The following is a 17,904-nucleotide window of genomic DNA, read 5'->3' as shown; positions in this document are numbered from 1 at the left end:
GAGATGCGGCCTAGAACCGTGTATTGTGGCGTCAAATTGTTGATTCAGTGTTATCTATTTAGATGTAAACTAAATAAATGAATGAAAATGACAACAATAAATGCCCAACTTTTTGATGACATTGTGGGGAATTAGGAGCCCACGCTCACGGTAGTTGAAAATCAACACACAACACAAACACAATTTTATCGAAAATGGGGGCGTTTTAGAGGGAAGTAATGATAATAAATGAAGAAGAAAGTAACAAGATTATCTATTGCCCTTAGCTTGCACTGATTTGTGGTTTTATAGTGATGAACTTTCGATATTACTGCCACTGAATCACACGGTGCATTTGTCCGAAGAGGCTTATTTTCAAAAAATCAGTATCTCTGAAACACACACTACAGAAAGTATAGGGTTTTCTCTGTCACGTAGGTGCATTTTTAAAATGTTCTATCGGGGGTCATTTTTCCATACATTTTTGGGGGGGTTAAATCGGCTATCATTTGAGATTTCTATGGATTTTGCACCAAAAATAGTGAAAAAAAATAAAAATTGTTCTAGATCCCCCGATAGAACATTTTAGTTTACCCACCATATGAAAGAGGAGAGCATATACTTTCGCGTGGTGGGTGTTTCAGAGATACTGATTTTTGAAAAATAATATTTCCCCATAGCCACCGTGAATCAACGCCATCCCTTTTTTTTATGTCTATATTCTAAGGCAGAGAGTTTTCCTCATGTGACCCATCGTGCCTCATCCTATACCCTAAAGACATTCCATGTGATGTATGTTACATACCTGTTCTGCTTGTTCTTCGCTCTTACGATTATCACCAATCGTACTTGGTCCTTTGATTGCACTGAGATCAGTTTTGTAGAATCGACGCATGACCGGATTAGAACCAATGGGCGTCGACGTTCTGAGATCCGTTATCAGAGGTGGTGCAAGTGCCACTTCCAGCTCTTCGAATCTTCCTGCCCTCTTCGGTCGACCAAGAGTTGGAAATTCCTGCAACAGCTGATTGTAAACCGAACGGTCGCTCAGCGGCATGGGATGGTCGGCTCCGAAAAACGCTGCAGCATCTCCCGGAGGCCCAAGATCTATCTCATCGTCGATTGTGTCATGCAACGGTAAGTCGGATTCCTGTATCAGCATCTCTTTCGGGGGAAAATTTTGCTGCAAATCTATCATGCTGAATGACTCATTTAAATTCCGTAGAGCTGGTTCAAGGTCATCCTCAGTCGGAGGACGTATTTCCACGACCGCTTGCTGTTCTGGTGCAGGGTGTTGTTCAGCATCTTGTATCGGTTCTTCCACCATCCTCTTCTCAATATCGTCTACCAAATGACGAATGGTGCTGGAATCTTGAAGAGCATCTTGTTGCGTTGTATCCACTTCGGCATTTTTTGGGTGTGAAACGATAGGACCAGGAACGGGATGTTTATCTGTAGGAGTCTTTTTCTTAACCCGTTTGTCACGAATCCGCTTTTGTGTGCGCTCAACTTTTTCTGAAAAAAAAAAAACAAAATGATTAACAATACGATCCCGGTCAAATATATTATTTTAACATACTTTCCAGCTCTTCGTGAAACCTTTCCAAGTGATTTGCTTCTGATGTTGTAATTGTCAGCAATTGCCCGGAGTTAAAATTGCTTCTGTAATATTCGTCAAAGGACATAGTCCTAAAATTGAAAGTCCCAATTAATTCACCTAGCGATGATGGTATCTTTCTCGTGCATTAAAAATGATAATGTTACAAAGGTCAAAATAACACTTTTAAGAAAGGCAGATTATTCTCATCAATTCTTATTTGTCTTCGTTGTAATTTTATGATTCAGAATTTATTGTGAATTTAGGAGTTAGAATGTTTTTGTGTGATGTAACTCATGCCAGCAGATAAAAATTAAGTTGTTCGTAAAGAATCGTCATAAAATATGTTGTAAAGTATACTAATTAGCTATTGATGTAATAGATTTAGTAGAAACATCATTGGGGCTTAAATAGCCTGTTGATGAATAAATAAAATAAACCAGTTTTAAAACAAATCCGATTTTGAAATTTTTATCATGAGATAAATAACGATGTTTTGGCAGTACCTCCGGAACACAAGGGTTAATCAAGTCAACAAGTCGAATAAAATTTGTTTAAAGTAAATCCAATGAGATGATGTTGTGTGTCATAAATGTGTGAAAAAGAGCTACATATTTGCAGTTTTCTCTAGTTTTTTTTTTACTCTGTACTTTTGTACTTTGCTACTCTGCTTTCCTCGTAATTCTGTTAAACTATCAGTCCATCTAAATGTAATTATATTTTAAGACAGTTGCTTCCTTGACCCGATAAAAAATATTGTATATACTAGCTGGTTATCGTTAAAAACTTGAGGAAAATGGCATGGGACTGTTATGCGGAGCGGACAGAAGTGCAATTACGTTTAATAAAACTAGAATTCAAATTGAGAACCAGGTAGGTAAATCTAAATACTATCACATTTAAATGATTTTGTTTTTATTTCTATTATAGCTATAAATAGCGGTTTCCCGTAATTAATATTTCAAATCATTAAAAATTTTACGCCATGAACGTATATTTACTTACGATAGCTCAAGATATTCCTGATCGGAAAGCAAATCGGATTTTCGTAGTTTATTTTTGGAACGCAAAAGTTTTTGTAGCACGTCCTTAGCCATTTTTTATATTTCTGAATGCGCAGTGAAAACTATAGCAACAAGCGATTTTATATTGAATATCCAAGTCTTTTAACAGTAATTTCACTATTTTGTCCTCAAGCAAACTTTCACGTAACCGTTGACAAAAAAAAGTAAATTTAAGCAAATTCAAAATAATGTTCTTCAAAAAATTTTAAAATATTTCGCGATCTGTTTTTGAATTGTTAAATGCGCACATGCCTGATCAGCGCGCATGTAATTTGCTCCATGTGTAGCCAAAAAAGTAGGGGCAAAGGAGTTGTTTCCGGATCTGTCGGTGTCACAAAAAGCCTTTTCACCATATACACGGAAACGACGGAAACGAAGGATTCAAAAGATATTTCAAGCTCTATCTGGAATAAGGGCGAATGTCGCAAAAGAGGATTCTCTTCGAAGACTTCCCCTCTTTTAAATAAAAGTGACAAGCAGCTGTTTTTTTTTTTGTGGTTTATCACCTCAGAACGATAGAAAACAATGCAAACTTGCCTTCTGAGGTAATAAACTGCAAAGAAATCCTCTGTTTGTCACTTTTATTCAAATGAGGGAAAGTCGACGAAGAGAATTCTCTCTTGCGACATTAGCCCTTTTACCAGATAGAGCTTGATTTTAGTTAATAACTGAGATTTAATATTCAAAGCAGACCCCACACGAGGCATATATTGACAATACTTTTTTCGTCAAACTTTTCATCAAACTTTTCTTCAATATTTTCACTGATTAGCCGGCATGGCCGTAGCTGAAGAAAAACTCATTTTTTTCTTGAACTAATACGAATTAAATAGCGGTATAACGCACAAAACACGCACACACTCAACCCTCATCCACTCCTGTGGGCAAACTGCGGGGGGAGATGAGGGGAAATATTGAAAAGAATATCAAACTTTTCTGATTTCCCTCAATATTTACTTCAATATTTTGGGTTCGCACTCACACCATCAATCTTTTTCTTCAATATTCAACAGTTTGTCAAATTTTTTCCGTCGTGTGGGGTCTGCTTACACGGAAGAAATAAACTACCCAATAGTGAGTTTAATTCACCCAACCTCGAACATCCGTACGGGAAGCCAAAATTGAGTAAGTAGGGTCGAAGTAGTTTGCCTTTACTCCCATGTTAAAAAAGTACCCAACGGAAAATTTATTGACCCAAATTTAAGTTTAATTCACTCAATTTCGACCTCAGGTAATAAAACTCAAAATTGGCTTCCCGTATTGAACTGGCGTCGTTGGATTGTTTGGCTCTTTTGTTTTGACAACAAAAGAAAGAGTGGATGAAAGAGAAGAGAAAAATAACTCAGAAGTAAGTTTAAAAATACTCGATTTTGGGTACTTTTTTTCTTCCGTGTAAGAAGCAAGCAAAAGTTTAAGTGCTGCCAGTATTATTTTCACGATTTCAAGCATTTTCATACGTTGCCATTTCGTCAGTCTCACTGCCGGTCTCACTGGTTACACGGAGGAGAAACTGTTTAGTTTGAAACAACCAAATTGTTGGTTGTTTATCAAACTATAAATTTAGTTGTTTCTATATTTAAATTTGTTGTTTCAACCTAACAAATTTGTTTGAAGCTAAACGTTTTTGTTGGTTGTTCCTACCTAGTTGTTTTGCTTTACAACAACATTACATATAGTTGTTCCAAACTAATATTTTGTATTGTTTCGACCTAAAGTAATGTTTGTATCAACTATAAATAAGGTTGTTCGCCGAGTATGTCTGTATGTATTAACGAACCATTTTGTTAGGTTGATTCAACCAAAACGAAGGTTTGTATCAAATACGTTTTTGATTATTTTTAAAACAAACTATAAGTTGCGGCCGTTAGCTATTAAAAAAGGCAGTCCAGATCACAATTCTTGCGTGATTATTTTGATTTATTTTAAAAAGTTTAAACTGCTTCTTATAAGTAGTTCTATAAATGAGTAAGTTAATATTTTGTTGTTGCCTTTTACCGTAGAATCTCAAATGAGTATCGCTATAATTTCAGCCATCTTCGTGCGTAGAGGTAAACGAATGTAGTGTAAGTAGAAATAGGAAATAAAATTATTACCATCTCAGCATCGTTAGAGTAGAGTTCATTCTTCATTTGTCAGAAAAGAAAGACCGTCTCTCATTGATTTTTGCGAAATCGGTGTCATCGTGAGAAGAGTAGGTTTCTTGGTTAAAGAAACATTTGGTTAGTTTATTCCCCATAAGCATACAAACTCTATTCCTTAGTAAAAACAATCAACAAAAGGCGTAGTCCTACGTCAGTATAGGTACTTTAGCTTTTCTTCTAAGTGAAATCCAGACGAGAGCAGCAACACTCACCTCGTCGCCGTCGGATATTGTTTAGGTGAAATTTGGGACTTTGCATCTAGAAGCAAAGATGAATTATTATGAAGTGCAATAAGTAGGGTGAAAATTCAAAAGTAGATAAGTGAAAATATTTAAGCATTCCGGACGAGATTCTGGATTAGGAGCTCTTTTAAAACTGTCTATCTCGATGGTTCAATAAGTAATCAAAAGTGGTACAAAGGCTACTTTGATTCATTTTGATAACGCGAGGAGAATCAAATGAATATTTCGGTAGTTTTAGGCAAAAAAAACATAACCTCAGTCGATTATTTTGCATAATTTTACAAATAAGGTCTATTTCTGCGACTCACAATTCCACATTTAATTGTTCTCGTACATTCTCACTTCTTAAACTTTGTTTTTTCAAGAACGCTCGATGGTTTTCGATTTGTCTTATTCGCTCGTCAGTTTCACTTAAAAGAAAAGCTAAAGTACCTATACTGACGTAGGACTACGCCTTTTGTTGATTGTTTTTACTAAGGAATAGAGTTTGTATGCTTATGGGGAATAAACTAACCATCTGTTTCTTTAACCAAGAAACCTACTCTTCTCACGATGACACCGATTTCGCAAAATCAATGAGAGACGGTCTTTCTTTTCTGACAAATGAAGAATGAACTCTACTCTAACGATGCTGAGATGGTAATAATTTTATTTCCTATTTCTACTTACAATTATGGATTTTCTTATGTCTAAGTTTTACCTGATCCTAACGTCTTTACCTGACCTGACGCCGATCTTCCCGCCACGCCGTCATCACGGGTAGTTTATCATTTCTTTCGTCGTCTCTTGGCTTTGTTTATTTATTGTCTTTCGGTGACGCACCAAACCATATTCGCATTCCGACCCTATCATAAACGTACATTTTCTTATCTTTATGCTAAACTTTATTGCTCAGACATCAACATGCCGCCTTCCGTAATTCAACCGCGTTGGATTACCAAATCAAACTCCTTGGTCTAAAACTCTCGGATGTCTACGTCTCGGAGTGTTTGCGATTGTTGGAACCTCTATTCCTGATTCAACTTGATTTTCATTTCGTCTTTTATTTTATACATATAAAAAGTATAATTCCGACAGTAATAATAATTATTACTATTGATCCTGATCCTATCATGGCAATATGAGCTGTTTCTGTCTTAATTGGAATATCCGTAAACACCATAACTTCCTTTTCATACGGATTTTTAAGCTTCTCTACTAGCATTGTTCCGTTTGTTGTGTTATCAAATGAATAATCTATTTCATAAGGTAATTGAATCGTTGGTTTAAAAAATGTATGTGCTCCTTTTGTCTCGCCAATTATTCTTGCATAATAAACTAACTGTTTTGTTCTAATGAAGCAATCCGGTTTCAAAGTTACTTTCGCAATCTTATATGGAGGGGAGATGATAACATTATCACAATGAATAATTATATCTTTCGCATTGCTAGTATAATACAAAATAACATTCTGCTCATTCAAAGAAAACAACCGTGTATCCAATTTATCAAATCGTTTTGATGGGCATTTAATTTTAAGTTTCTTAAGGTAGCCTCACACCTCGGGAATTTGGTCCGCGGATTTTTTCCCCATGTATTTTTGCATATGCGATGTTTTCGGAATTTGGGCACGGAAAATCAAAATCCCGGCCCCCTTTAAAATACACGGTGATCAAATTCCGGCGGAAAATTTTCCCGAGGTGTAAGGCAGCCTTTATGAAGGATTGCAGCAGCTACACAATCAGCCTTTCTCATTATTACTGGTTGGTCAATCATAAAATGAGATTTATTAAAGCTCTTCATATTCTCCTTAGGATAAAAGAATTCTTCCAAATGATTGATAGCAATTACTGATTCTTTTATCTCAATCATGGTTCCATTATCTATATTGGGTACCGGAATCACATTAAAAAGCTCAAAATTGTCTCTATTCACGATAATTGAGTCCATGAAAATAATCATCGTTCCATTCTCCATTTTTGTTTCGAATTTAATAGCTTGTGGATCAGATAAGACAGAATAACCATTTGGCATCTTCTCTTGTATTCCCTTCAAAGTCTTATTGAGTTCTTCTCCGGTCAATGGATGTGATCTTAAATTTTTGTACTTATTAGAGATAGCTTGTAGAACTTGTGTTGCTAACATAGCTGTTTCAAGTACCTTGGTCTTGAACATTTCAACACGTTGCGGAGTATTTTGTTGTTGTAGTTCGACCATACCCTTCTTTATGTTATAAATCCGATTGTTGAATTCGTTACCCATCTTTTCTGCTTTGACATCAATCGCTTTAGTAATTTCAGATAATTCATGAAGCTTTTGTTCTTCATGTACTCGGACACTTTGTAACTCCTCTTCCATGTCATTACCACCAAATAATAAATCTTTCAAGAAACCAAGAATTCCACCACTTCTCCTTTCCCTGTGCGAGATCTTAACCCCTTGAAGAACATTATCGCATTGCTGCTCAATTGATAAAATTAGGCTTTCCATTGATTTATCATTTGTTTTGTTACCAATAAACTTCAAGGCTTCATTTAAATTTCTATGCATATGATTTATTTGAAGAATATCATCTGATGGAACAACATTACTGGTAATCTGTGTTCTCCAAATGCCTCGTTTTATCAAGCAACTTCCGAAATGATCAAATATTATTCCATCCTCGTCAATAGGATTAATTTGTAATCCATTCACCGTATTAACGTGTAACATAATCAATAATACGGACATAAACGTGCCAAGCCGTGAAACCTTCTCATCATTCTTTTTACTTAAATTATTGGTCGCAATATTCTTGCGCTCCTCTTGAATTTCGCTGGTGCTCTTTTTAACATCTAAAATCGCCATATTAACAGTAGGTCTAATAAAATGCCCTTTATTAGTTTTCACAACTGCTGATCTTACTTGACCATCTTTTCCCGGTCTCACCTCAGTTATAATCCCCTTTTCATGGAAACCTTTTCGATTTTCATCCGCCATTACTACAACGTCACCGACTTCAATGGGTTTCTGAAGTTCTTGCCACTTTGTTCTTTTAACTTGGGTTGGTAAATATTCCTTAATCCAACGTTGCCAAAAGTGAGATGTCAAGATTTGCGCCCTTTTCCACCGTTGCTTCAAAGCTTCAGCTTGACTAACATCGTTCAAAGATAATTCGGCCTCACCTGAACATCCTAAAATAAAATGATTCGGAGTTAATGGATCTTCCTCCTCAGAATCTAAAGCAATGTGTGTTAATGGTCTGCAGTTAATGATAAATGCAATCTCATTGAACGTGGCTCTAAGCGTATGTTCACGATATGTACCCTGAAAGAATTTCATCAAACTTTTCGTTTCTCTAGCCATTACTTCCTAAGCTCCGCCAAAATGTGGTGACAAAGGAGGATTAAAATGCCAATCGATTCCTTTAGTCGCCAACCTTTGTTTTATTTTCTTAAACTCGTTATTAGCACCAATAAAATTTGTACCGTTGTCACTATATAATTCAGCAACTCTTCCGCGTAAGTGTTGTAAATTCATTAGACAAAGAAAGAAAGAATCAGTACTTGCGTCGAAGGCTACTTCTAAATGGATAGCTCGCGTTACCAAACACGTAAAAAGCGCTCCCCATCGTTTCTCCGTCCTTCTTCCTATTGAAATTGTTATCGGACCAAAGTAATCAACGCCAGTGAACGTAAATACTTTCATATTCGGTGTTGTTCTGAACTCAGGAAGAGGAGCCATCAATGGAGGGATTGGTCTGGCTCTTGCATTTTTGCAAACCTGACATTGATTTTTCACTTTCTTTAAGGCAACTCTGATATTTACAACCCAGAATTTTTGGCGAGTAGCTGCAATTACCGCTTCGAATTTCTGATGATGAAAACGTTCATGATAGTGTTGTAGAATTAGCTTCGTCACATGATGCTTTTGAGGCAATATAATATGTCTTTTTGCTAGGGCAGACAAGCACTTAACGTTTGTTAGTCTTCCATTTGATCGCAATATACCTTCGTCATCTAGATCTGGGTTTAAATTCCTGATATGACTATGCTCATCAATTTTCCCAGAAAGCGTTAAGCATGAAATTTCGTCTGAGAACACTTCACTTTGAGCCTTTTTGATAAGAATTGTTTCTGCCCAGTCAAAATCACCTTTAGATAAATATAAATCAAAGGGTAATTTACGCCTTATTGTGCGTAACCTATCGATGAATTTCTTGGCCATACAAACTGACCTTTTTAAACGTAACCAGTTTGAACACCAATTAATTTAAATGCCTTCAAAATCAAATATTTCTGCACTCTTTATGAGATTAACATGTCTTAATTCTTCATTTGTTCTCAATGAACCATTCATTTTGGGCCAAGTTTCTTCGGGCTGTTTTAGAAAACTTGGTCCATCTAACCAAATGGATTTTCTTTTAATCACCTTAGTAGCTTCATCTGCTGGATTGCTTTCACTATCAATCCACCTCCATTGGTTTAAGGTAGTACTATCATGAATTTCACTAACTCGAAAAGCAACGAATTGTTTATAATTCCGTGGATCCGATTTAATCCATGATAAGACAGTACTATTATCCGACCAATACACGGTTTCATGTATTTCTAATCTAATTTCTTTTGCGATAGTATTAGCCAGACGTGTACCTAATAATGCTGCCTGTAGTTCTAATTTCGGAATGGTCATCACCCTCATAGGAGCCACCCTAGCCTTAGCAGCGACTATGCTTACATCAATATCATCTCCTGATAAAGTTCTCAAATATACTACGGCAGCAAATGCCTTATCTGATGCATCTACAAAGACGTGCACCTCGCTTTTGTAACCTCTAAAGCTTTGGAGTAACACCTTTGAAACTTAAGTGAATCCAAACCTTTAACTCTAATAGACCATGCATCTAAACGATTCTTAATGTTTTCAGGTACTTCATCATCCCAACCAATTTCACTTCTCCATAGATCTTGCAATATAATTCTACTCTCTATGGTGACATTTGAAATTAAACCAAGTGGGTCATACATTCTCGCAACAATTGACAACAGCTTACGTTTCGTCAATGTATCTGAAGATGAAGGATAATCAACTTTATACACCAATTGATCGTTTTCAGTATTCCACAAAATTCCCAAAACCTTTTGATATGATGGTTCGTCCATATCCAATGGTATAAGTTTTGAACTATCAATTCTATCTATAGGTAAACCTTTCAAAACCTCATCTGAATTTGATACAAACTTTCGAATTTCGAAATTTGCGTGATCATGAATTTTGATTACCTCATTCATTACCTTAATAGCTTCCTGTGGCGTTCGGAAACTTGCAAGACAATCATCAACATAATGATTCTCCGTAATGATGTTAACTGCATCTGGATAATTCTTTGAAAACTTTGCGGCATTTGTGTTTTTTACAAATTGAGCACATGCGGGAGAACACGTAGCTCCAAATGTCATAACTTGCATGACATAAACCTCTGGCTTTTTGTTCGGGTCATCGCGGAATAAAAAACATTGAGCCTTCTGATCAGCTTCTCTAATTTTAACCTGGTGAAACATCTCCTTAATATCACCCACTACCGCGACACCGTGTTCTCTAAATCTAATGAGAACACCAAACAATGATGCTGTAGCATCAGGCCCAGTTAGGAGTTTTGAATTCAATGACTCTCCATGAATTTCTGCCTTGGCATCAAAAACCAATCTTGGCATTTTATGCTGATTAATTACTAAAAAGTATGGTAAATAATAAGTCTTTTTATCAGCATATTTAATCCTTTTGTTACCGACAAAAAAAACACCCTTACGTTACCGACAGGGTACCCGGGTACCCACGGACTTAAAATGATCATAACATTGTCAGTTTTTCACCGATTTCGACGATTTTGGTTGCTACGGATGCAGGAACTTACCCGCTATTCGATACATGTTACAGAGAACCGATTCGGATTACCTGGTAACCGGAATTCCGGATTAACTGGGCCAAGTCCCAAAGTATGTGTGAATTGAAGATATATATTCAACCAAATGAAGATTTCTTGCGTTATGACTAATCAACTTCGTTAGAAATTTAATGAATATAACTTAACTACGTTACAGGACCATTTTATGAATTAATCCCGGAACGGTTATTCCGGAAACAGGTTCCCGTCGGGCCTAAAAGTGGCCACAAACTTATTCTGAAGAAACCCTGGCAATATGGGTATCAAAATTCATGAAATTGTATCGGAAGCATGATCTGATAAGTAATTGAATCATTGGATGGTTTGACAACGGACCGGTCATCCTGGAACAGGTTCCCGTGGGGCCTAAAGTGGCCACAAACTTATTCTGAAGAAACCCTGGCAATATGGGTATCAAAATTCATGAAATTGTATCGGAAGCATGATCCGATAAGTAATTGGACCATAGGATGGTTTGAAAACGGGCCGGTCATCCTGGAACAGGTTCTCATGGGGCCTAAAGTGGCCACAAACTCATTCTGAAGAAACCCTGGCAATATGGGTATCAAAATTCATGAAATTGTTTCGGAAGCATGATCTGATAAGTAATTGGACCATTGGATGGTTTGACAACGGACCGGTCATCCAGGAACAGGTTCCCGTGGGGCCTAAAGAGGGCCACAAACTCATTTTGAAGAAGCCCAGGCAATGTGGGTATCAAAATTCATGAAATTGTCTCGGAAGCATGATCTTTTGGGTTATTAGGCCATAAGATAGTTTGACAATGGACCGGTCATTCTCACACAGGTTTCCGAGGGGACCCTCATTTAGAAGAAACACTTGCTATCTTCTTTTCCCGTTATTTCTTGTCAAAAAGACTTAAAAATTCTTGACAGGTACTCAGAAATGATTTATAATGAACCACAGACGCTGTAAGTATCATTGGTGTTTGCTGAATAATTTACAAAAATAAAAAGAACGACTGAAATTTTCAAAAAATGTTATGGATGCAAAAACGTGACAAAAGCGGAACGTGATGAAATCGGGTCGAAAATGTGATAAAGTCGGAGGTAGATAAAATCGAGGAGTGACAAAATCGGGTCAACACTGTGTAACTTTTCACTTCTCTCTTCTCATTTCTCTCATTTCACTTTTCACTTTTTACTTTCAATTTCTCACTGCTCACTTCTCACTATTCACTCCTCACTTCTCATTCGACCCAATAACCATTCGGCCTAACAGCCATTCAGCCTGATGACCCAACATCAGTCCCATCTTCTTGGAAAAACATGTTTCCGAAAATATTTCAAGAACTTTAATGCCAGGGTGTCTTCTAAATGAGTTTGTGGCCACTAAAGGCCTTTCGGGAACTTGTTCTAGCATGACTGTTCTGATTGATATCCATCCTATGGTTTCAACTTTATGAATAATATGTTTCAGGAAAAATTCCAAGAATTTTGATACCCATATTGCCTGGGTTTATTCTAAATGAGTTTTTGGCCCCTACTGGCCTTCCGGGAACCTGTTCCAGAATGACCGTTCCGGTTGATATCCATCCTATGGTCTCAAATTCATGGAAACGTGTTTCCGGAACAATTCCAAGAATTTTGATACACATATTGCCAGGGATTCTCCCAAATGAATTTATGGTCATTGTAGGCCCTCCGGGGACGTGTTCCAAAATGACCATTCCGGTTGATATCCATCCTATGGTCTCAACTACATGGAAAACATGTTTCCGGAACAATTCCAAGAATATTTATACCCATATTGCCAGGGATTCTACCAAATGAATTAATGATCACTTTAGGCCCTCACCTCCGGGAACCTGTTCCAGAATGACCGTTCCGGGTCATATCCAATCTATGGTCTCAAGTACATGGAAAACATGTTTCCAGAACAATTCCAAGAATTTTGATACCCATATTGCTAGGGTTTATTCTAAATGAGTTTTTGGCCATTACGGGCCCTCCGGGAACCTGTTCCAGAATGACCGTTCCGGTTCATATCCATCCTATGGTCTGAACTACATGGAAATTATGTTTGCGGAACAATTCCAAGAATTTTGATACCCATATTGCCCGGGGTTTATTCTAAATGAGTTTTTGGCCACTACGGGCCCTCCGGGAACCTGTTCCAGAATGACCGTTCCGGTTCATATCCATCCTATGGTCTCAACTACATGGAAAACATGTTTCCGGAACAATTTCAATAATTTTGATACCCATATTGCCAGGGTTTATTCTAAATGAGTTTGTGGCCACTACGGGCCCTCCGGGAACCTGTTCCAGAATGACCGTTCCGGTTCATATCCATCCTATGGTCTCAACTACATGGAAAACATGTTTCCAGAACAATTCCAAGAATTTTGATACCCATATTGCTAGGGTTTATTCTAAATGAGTTTTTGGCCACTACGGGCCCTCCGGGAACCTGTTCCAGAATGACCGTTCCGGTTCATATCCATCCTATGGTCTCAACTACATGGAAATTATGTTTGCGGAACAATTCCAAGAAGTTTGATACCCATATTGCTAGGGTTTATTCAAAATGAGTTTTTGGCCACTACGGGCCCTCCGGGAACCTGTTCCAGAATGACCGTTCCGGTTCATATCCATCCTATGGTTTCAACTATATGAATAACATGTTCCCAAAACAATTTCAAGAATTTTGATACCCATATTGCCAGGAATGAATTTGCGGCCACTATAGGGCCCACGGGAACCTATTCCGGGATGTCCGTTCCGAGTCCATATGATCACGTGGTCCTAATACGTTGGGAAGTCATAATCCTCGAATTTTCTGCGAAACTGGTAGCTCAGGGTCCAAGAAATCATCATTTGGATTCTATAAGATCAACTTCTCCATTTTTGAGACATGGTCTAGCAAATCCGGAACTCCGGTAACCAGGTAATCCGGATCGGTCCTATGTAACATGGATCGGATAGAGGATGAATTTCTTAATCCATAGCAAACGGAATCGTTAAAATCGGTTGAAAACTGACGAAGTTATGGTCATACCAAAACGTGGGTACCCGGGTACCCTGTCGGTACGTTACGGGGTAAAAATATTCAGAAGCCCCTCCCCAAGCCCCCCTTACTGGATTTTCATTTTCGTACCACCCAAACCTTAATTTTGCCGAGTTTGAAGATGTCACGGAGTTTCAATTTCCTGCGATGTTCAGAACCCTAAAAAAAATTCACTTGAAAACGAAAAAGGTACCCGGGTACCCTGTCGGTAACAAAAGGGTTAATGTCATTCGGATCGAGCTTGCGAGCATAACCCTTATCTACATATTCCTCAATTTTATTTGTATACCAGGTTTTAATGTCTGGATTACTTGCCATTTTCTTTTCCTGAATTTTCAATCTTCCTAATGCAGATTGATAACTATCAGGAAACTGAACCTCATGATCCTTCCATAATAAACCAATTTCATAACTACCATTATTGTATTTCAAAGTTTTATGCATGATATCGTTAGCTCTTACTATATGTTTCGATAACAAAGGTTTTTCAGGAGCCATAACACCAAATTGCTCAGTTGAAAAATAACCTTTGACAATTTCATTAAGCGATTTTCTTCAGATTTTGTTTCAATGGCTAAAACAAATGTTGTGTTGTTGAATGAGATTTTGAGCTTTCGCAACCATATACTACCCAACCTAATCTTGTTCGCATAGCAATGGGCTCATTAAATCTTCCACTGCAAGATTCTAGACCATTCATCAAGTATGCATGTGGTAAACCCTAACAAAATTGTAGGAACTGCATTTCTATAGCTCGAAACTTCTGCATCTCGCAAATATGGGTACTTTTGTTTCAATTTACCAAAGTCTACAGTTTGTTTCGGTAATGACAATTGGTTAACTGTCCTTACCCTTTTAAGAAAAACTGTTTCCACTAGTTCCCTTTATCTTCATCTCAATCTCTAGATTTTGATTTTCATCCTGGGTACTACCGTTTGTCCAGGATATGGAAAGTGGTTTAATCTGCCCTTTAACATTGAGCTGTTTGCTTATCTTCTCTGATATCAAAGTTGAAGATGAACCGGGATCGTAAAGAGCGTATGTTTCGATCCTGACCGAACCATTTTCAATTATTACAGGCATTATCTGATACAATGTGCTGCCCTTATTCAAATGTAGGTTTACGTTCTTTTCCTCTAAATTCACCTTTTGACTTCTGTGCAAAAGGTAGTGATGGGTTTTTGACTTACATCCATCGACATTACATATTTTTCCCCATCTGCAATTGTAAGCATTATGACTCGACGAATTGCAACATGTAAAACATAATCTGTTTTGTTGAACTAATTTCATCCTATCTTGTAAATCCATTTGTTTAAATTCTCCACATTCTGTTGTTTTATGGCGTAATTTGCAGACAAAACAAGTAATACCTGGTTTAGCAGTAACCTGCTTTCGATCATTATTAATTGAATGTACATTCACAGGCTTATTCAACCGTTTGGGTTGCTCCGACAACATGATAACCGCTGAATCCCCTTGCGGTTTTAGCCAATTGTAGAATACTTCTAATGTCGGAGCCCTTAACTGAATTTGGTTTTGTGCATTAGCTGCTACCTGATTATGAGCGTTTGCCGCTGCCTGGAGTTCTGTAACATGTTTCAACCAACTCTGGTACAAACTGGATGGCAGCCTACCACTTAAATCTTTTAACAATCTCTGATCGTTGAGGTAATCTTCCTGCTTTAGAAGTTTCATGTTTGTTACCATGTTTTCTAAAGCGGAAATGAAATCAATCATAGTTTTGGGATTATCCATCCTAGGAGGTTTAGCAGACATCAACTCGTCTAATAAACCATTGTAAACCACTTGCGGTCTACCAAATTGTTGCTCAAGGCGGACTAAAACGGATGGAACGTTATCCGCATCTACCATAAGCGGGGCTACTGAAGTCATAGCTTTCCCTTTAAGATATTTATGCAGTCTATTTAAATTGTCTAAATTCGAAAATCCTCCAGCAACTGTAGTTGTATCGAAGGCTGTCTTAAAACGAGGCCATACTTTATAACAACCATCAAAATATGGGAGTTCTGCTAGAGATTGTCTAGCTAGCAAATTTACTATTTGATTCGAAGAGGCTGTTGTATGATTAACCGGCACATTTGAGGGAGTAGAAGCATAAGAAGTAGAAGGGGATACAATTGAAGATGATTCACTTTTTTCCATTTTCAGATTCATTATTTTAAAAAATTCTTGATACATCTTATTTTGAGCTTCTTGTGTTTCCTTGTGAATTTTCAAGAATGTATCTAGTCCTCTAGATTCTTTCTCTTCAAATATTTTTAGTTTAGAGTAAATCTCTAAACATCGTGGACATTGCCAGGTTTCTCCTTCCTTAGGTAAAGATTCTAAATTGACACAAGATTGATGAAACCATAAAAGGCAATCATCGCATTGAATCATTGACTCTCTTTCATCGGAACGAGTGCAGAGCTTACAATTTCCCTTCTTATTTTCTTTATAAACAATTTGCAACATTTTGCTACTTTAACTGAAACGGGATCACTGCACCAAAACTGACAAATTATTTTTCACACGAAACTTTCTGATAGAACTTTCGTCCTAAATCTCTAATGATCTAACTTATCACTTATTACTAACCCTCTGATCTAACTTCGCTACCACTCGTCTCTAGATGGATTGACTTGGTCGACCGTCCGTCGCGCCCAAGAGCCTTTTTCACCACAGTCACGAATTTCTTCTTTGTAATTTGACTTGGCCGACCGTCCGTCGCGTCCAAGAGCCTTTTTCACCACAATCACGAATTTCTTCTTTGTAATTTGACTTGGCCGACTGTCCGTCGCGTCCAAGGACCTTTTCACTTCTTGCTTGTTGCAAATAATTCTCGGGTTACTTCCGAGAATTGATTGATTACTCTCAATGCACTTTCACCGTTATCGTTCTTTTACCTAGACCAATCACCCGTCGTGTCTTAGGATTTCACTATCAAAGCAAGAACTAGTCACAACGGTCACCGTGAGGAAAACACTTAATTCCTCTCTGGAGCCACCAAATGTTTCTTTAACCAAGAAACCTACTCTTCTCACGATGACACCGATTTCGCAAAAATCAATGAGAGACGGTCTTTCTTTTCTGACAAATGAAGAATGAACTCTACTCTAACGATGCTGAGATGGTAATAATTTTATTTCCTATTTCTACTTACAATTATGGATTTTCTTATGTCTAAGTTTTACCTGATCCTAACGTCTTTACCTGACCTGACGCCGATCTTCCCGCCACGCCGTCATCACGGGTAGTTTATCATTTCTTTCGTCGTCTCTTGGCTTTGTTTATTTATTGTCTTTCGGTGACGCACCAAACCATATTCGCATTCCGACCCTATCATAAACGTACATTTTCTTATCTTTATGCTAAACTTTATTGCTCAGACATCAACAACTCCCATGTTAAAAAAGTACCCAACGGAAAATTTATTGACCCAAATTTAAGTTTAATTCACTCAATTTCGACCTCAGGTAATAAAACTCAAAATTGGCTTCCCGTATTGAACTGGCGTCGTTGGATTGTTTGGCTCTTTTGTTTTTGACAACAAAAGAAAGAGTGGATGAAAGAGAAGAGAAAAAATAACTCAGAAGTAAGTTTAAAAATACTCAATTTTGGGTACTTTTTTTCTTCCGTGTAAGAAGCAAGCAAAAAGTTTAAGTGCTGCCAGTATTATTTTCACGATTTCAAGCATTTTCATACGTTGCCATTTCGTCAGTCTCACTGCCGGTCTCACTGGTTACACGGAGGAGAAACTGTTTAGTTTGAAACAACCAAATTGTTGGTTGTTTTTCAAACTACAAATTTAGTTGTTTTTATATTTAAATTTGTTATTTCAACCTAACAAATTTGTTTGAAGCTAAACGTTTTTGTTGGTTGTTCCTACCTAGTTGTTTTGCTTTACAACAACATTGCATATGGTTGTTCTAAACTAATATTTTGT

The 17,904-nt window shown here is 37.4% G+C and overlaps 2 protein-coding genes across 3 annotated transcripts in view; both read right to left on the bottom strand.

The window, feature by feature from the left end:
- Window positions 1-2,889, bottom strand: part of LOC134206868 (uncharacterized) — a 53,197-nt gene extending 50,308 nt beyond the window's left edge. Inside the window, exons 1-3 of the mRNA XM_062682606.1 lie at window positions 2,582-2,889; window positions 1,559-1,668; window positions 785-1,494 (exon numbers count right to left, since the gene is read on the bottom strand). Coding sequence (XP_062538590.1) covers window positions 785-1,494; window positions 1,559-1,668; window positions 2,582-2,673 — 912 coding nt within the window. The 5' untranslated portion in view covers window positions 2,674-2,889. The remainder of the gene's footprint in view (window positions 1-784; window positions 1,495-1,558; window positions 1,669-2,581) is intronic.
- A 3,199-nt stretch (window positions 2,890-6,088) lies between these two features.
- On the bottom strand, window positions 6,089-17,581 carry LOC134205653 (uncharacterized). Of its 2 annotated transcripts, XM_062681124.1 has the most exons (3): window positions 16,810-17,581; window positions 16,557-16,769; window positions 6,600-8,175 (listed from the first exon to the last, which is right to left on the bottom strand). In XM_062681124.1, the coding sequence occupies exon 3, from the start codon at window positions 7,979-7,981 to the stop codon at window positions 6,659-6,661; it is 1,323 nt and encodes a 440-aa protein (XP_062537108.1). In that variant the 5' UTR covers window positions 7,982-8,175; window positions 16,557-16,769; window positions 16,810-17,581; the 3' UTR covers window positions 6,600-6,658. The 2 variants fall into 2 exon arrangements, with proteins under 2 accessions (XP_062537107.1, XP_062537108.1); XM_062681123.1 differs by lacking the exons at window positions 16,557-16,769; window positions 16,810-17,581 and adding an exon at window positions 6,089-6,563 and having other exon boundaries at window positions 6,742-8,334.
- Between the last annotated feature and the right edge of the window lie 323 nt (window positions 17,582-17,904).

The sequence above is a fragment of the Armigeres subalbatus genome, chromosome 1 (genome assembly GCF_024139115.2).
Source record: "Armigeres subalbatus isolate Guangzhou_Male chromosome 1, GZ_Asu_2, whole genome shotgun sequence".
In the NCBI taxonomy this organism is placed as follows: domain Eukaryota; kingdom Metazoa; phylum Arthropoda; class Insecta; order Diptera; family Culicidae; genus Armigeres; species Armigeres subalbatus.
Note: the sequence above shows the minus strand (reverse complement) of the source record. Positions and strands in the feature narration are given on the sequence as shown.